This window comes from Episyrphus balteatus, chromosome 1 (assembly GCF_945859705.1).
Source record: "Episyrphus balteatus chromosome 1, idEpiBalt1.1, whole genome shotgun sequence".
NCBI classification, from domain to species: Eukaryota; Metazoa; Arthropoda; class Insecta; order Diptera; family Syrphidae; genus Episyrphus; species Episyrphus balteatus.
The window spans coordinates 161,829,306-161,832,199 of NC_079134.1; the positions used below are offsets into that span (position 1 = coordinate 161,829,306).

Genomic DNA, 2,894 nt, shown 5'->3' on the forward strand with positions numbered 1-2,894 from the left:
ATATCTTTTTGTTTTCATTCAACATAATTTTATAACAATTATTAACAACTTTTTTTTAATTTAATATCTCTCTCAGACTGAACACTACTTAAATACACTTCTTAGCCATAAATCCTTTTAAGCAATGTAAAATATGAGTATGATACATTTAAAAGTGACTGAAATGTTTCCAAATTCATTGGATGTACATTTCCAACCATCAACTGAAAATAAAATTTAAAACAGTTTTTTTTTTTTTTTGTTTATTACAAAAATATGTATTTTAAACTTACCGAACATGGTTTCTGAGCACGTAATATCAATAACATGACAAATTTTTGTGTAGGAATTTCAAATTCAAACCAATTTGTTTCATATGCAGCTGCAGCAATATTTAAAGTCTGTTGAAGTAATGCAATGTATAAATTTTTATGTTTGATTTTTTTTATTTAAAAAATAATACTTCCTGATATAATTCGTTAGCATACCAATAAAGTGCTAAAATTTGAGCAAAAATCATCGTTATATATGCACAAACTATTACCGCTTGAGCGAGTGAATCGACCTGAAAAAAACATAAAAGGTTAACATTTTTAAAAAGGATTGTATACTTACAATAATTAAAAGAAAAAGCAATGCGCATAGTAGTATTCCAAATGCCATAAACTCAAGGAAGAATATATAGGTTGTTAAATTGTTGACCGTTTGAATGTATCTGCAAAATAAACAAACAGTTTTTAATTGGCACCCAACGTCAGTCATACTAAAGTTCATTATTTATTGTTTTTTTTTTCTCTCACCTTATAATTGTCTTTTGGAACTTAATACACCAAATCAACTTATTGGTGATCACTTCGTTTGAATCGCCAGGATTTTTCAAATTCCTCAATCGATATTGCAAAACTTTACACATTAAAATCGCAAACATGATAAAAGCCACAATTAAGCTGGTAAATGGAATATACATGCAACATCCCATCGGAGTGACAATCATTTGATAAACATAGAGGATTTCATAAACTGGGGTCTTGTATTCGTTGACTCCTGGAACAATACTACCAAATGGAAGGACTAAAAGAAAAATATTAACAAATTAAAAGAAATAAAAGGAATGAAAGTTGATTCAAACCCTTTTCATTGGCAAACAAAGGATACGATCCAAATCCAATACAAGTCAATAATCCCAAAAACAGATTCAATCTTGACATATATTTTCCCATCAGGTTGGTTTCGTCCAATAGACTTTGAATATACTTCTCTCCATCTTTCTGCAAAGAGAAAGTTTTATGTTTTTTTTTGTGACACAAAAATATATTCAAGTCCTAACTTTAATTTCATAATAAATGTATTGCAAATCTGCTAAAAAATTCTCATATTTATCTTTTTGGTGGACCAAAAGATATGCCCGAAGAATTGTATTGCTCCAAAGGACAAGCATATAAGCATTTCGAATTTTAGCATCAACACTTTCATGAGTCAAAAACATATAAGTAAATTGAGTCATATTGAGAATTGATGTTAAAGATAAACACAAGTATCTTCGCCAATTGTGATCATAAATTAGAGACCAAAATTTTAAAATTCGAACACTCATATAAACTACTTGGATTTCTTCAAGCATTTTTGGTTAAGTACAAATTTATTGGTTTTCTTTGAAAGGAAATTGCTTTTATAAAATGACTACTGTCTTAGATTGACAATCCATATTTATAAGCTAGAGTTGTATAATTTATTCAATTTGCATTTCGAAGCGCTATAATTTTTATTTCTTATATTCGAAGGTAGCAATTTGTAAATTGAATAGGCATTGAGGTTTTTTGCTTAATTGAATGTAATGCCTACCTTTACAATTACTGAAGTCAAGTAGAGTAATAAGAAAGCAATTATTTTCTTGTCGACTTTAAACTGAGAGAATATGTACATAAGTGAATTTTCAGCATATTAATTAGGATACATCACCTAGCCTAATCATAAGGGTATAGGCTAAAATTGGTAACAAATGAAAGACAAGGGGGCAATGAGAATGAAAAAATAGAATTCACACTTTTAAAATTATAAATTTTATTCGCCAACAGTAAACAGTGACAAATAATATTAATAAAAAAATTGAAGGAATGAAAGAAAAGATAAACAAAAAACACTTCAAAATGTTTTTTTTTTGAGCAAAAAATGTATGATTTTCTATACAATATAAGGCTAAACTTATGCTATTTTCTTTTATTTGAATGAAAAATGTCGGATGCCAACTCTAAAATATGAGCAAGTCCTCGTCAATGTAACACATTTAGTTATGTGACAATTTTTCCTTTAGAATAAGGTGTTTTTGTGAAAGGGTATTCTTTCTGGCATACACTTTAATAATTTTTACTTGCGATATAGGTACTATAGGGCAAGTTTAGGATTCGTAAAAAAAATCAAACTCGAGATAACAATTTTACATGACATTACGATGATGGAGAATGCCAAAAATGCGGGTCCGGCAATTCTGTCTGTCTGTCCGTCTGTCTGTCTGTCTGTCTGTCTGTCTGTCTGTCTGTCTGTCTGTCTGTCTGTCCGTCTGTATGCACCTCGAGCTACAGCCTAAACGACTAGAGCGATTCTCTTCAAACTTGGTAGTTAACAATCTTAGGCGATTCCCTAGAGGGGAAATTGAAATTTTTTTTTAGGACCAAAACTAACGGTACCTGTCATATAACGGAAATAGAAAAGTTAATTTTTTTCAAAAACGGCTCTAACGATTTTGATTAAAATTTTTGTGTGTAGTATTACATATAAGAGCAAACTTTTGAAATAAAAAAAATATTTTTTGGACCATTATTAACGGTACCTGCCATGGAACTTTTTTTTTTGGTTTCCGAATATCTCGTACAAAACTAACCTGATTTCAACGAAAATTTTTGCACAAAAGCATTTTA

The 2,894-nt window shown here is 29.5% G+C and overlaps 1 protein-coding gene across 1 annotated transcript; it reads right to left on the minus strand.

The window, feature by feature from the left end:
• LOC129905854 (odorant receptor 49b) lies at positions 1–1,622 on the minus strand. Its single transcript, XM_055981476.1, has 7 exons — positions 1,307–1,622; positions 1,109–1,247; positions 780–1,050; positions 595–694; positions 443–544; positions 273–380; positions 1–203 (listed from the first exon to the last, which is right to left on the minus strand). Exons 1-7 carry the CDS (start codon positions 1,598–1,600, stop codon positions 102–104), a joined length of 1,116 nt encoding a protein of 371 aa, XP_055837451.1. The 5' UTR covers positions 1,601–1,622; the 3' UTR covers positions 1–101.
• Between the last annotated feature and the right edge of the window lie 1,272 nt (positions 1,623–2,894).

Excerpts from the sequence above, each read along its gene's own strand:
- LOC129905854 (XM_055981476.1), bottom strand. The coding sequence starts at position 1,600 with ATGCTTGAAGAAATCCAAGTAGTTTATATGAGTGTTCGAATTTTAAAA. Across the intron at positions 545-594 it reads TGCTTTTTCTTTTAATTATT|GTCGATTCACTCGCTCAAGC; the intron begins GTAAGTATACAA and ends TGTTTTTTTCAG. Across the intron at positions 204-272 it reads GTGCTCAGAAACCATGTTCG|TTGATGGTTGGAAATGTACA; the intron begins GTAAGTTTAAAA and ends TTTTATTTTCAG.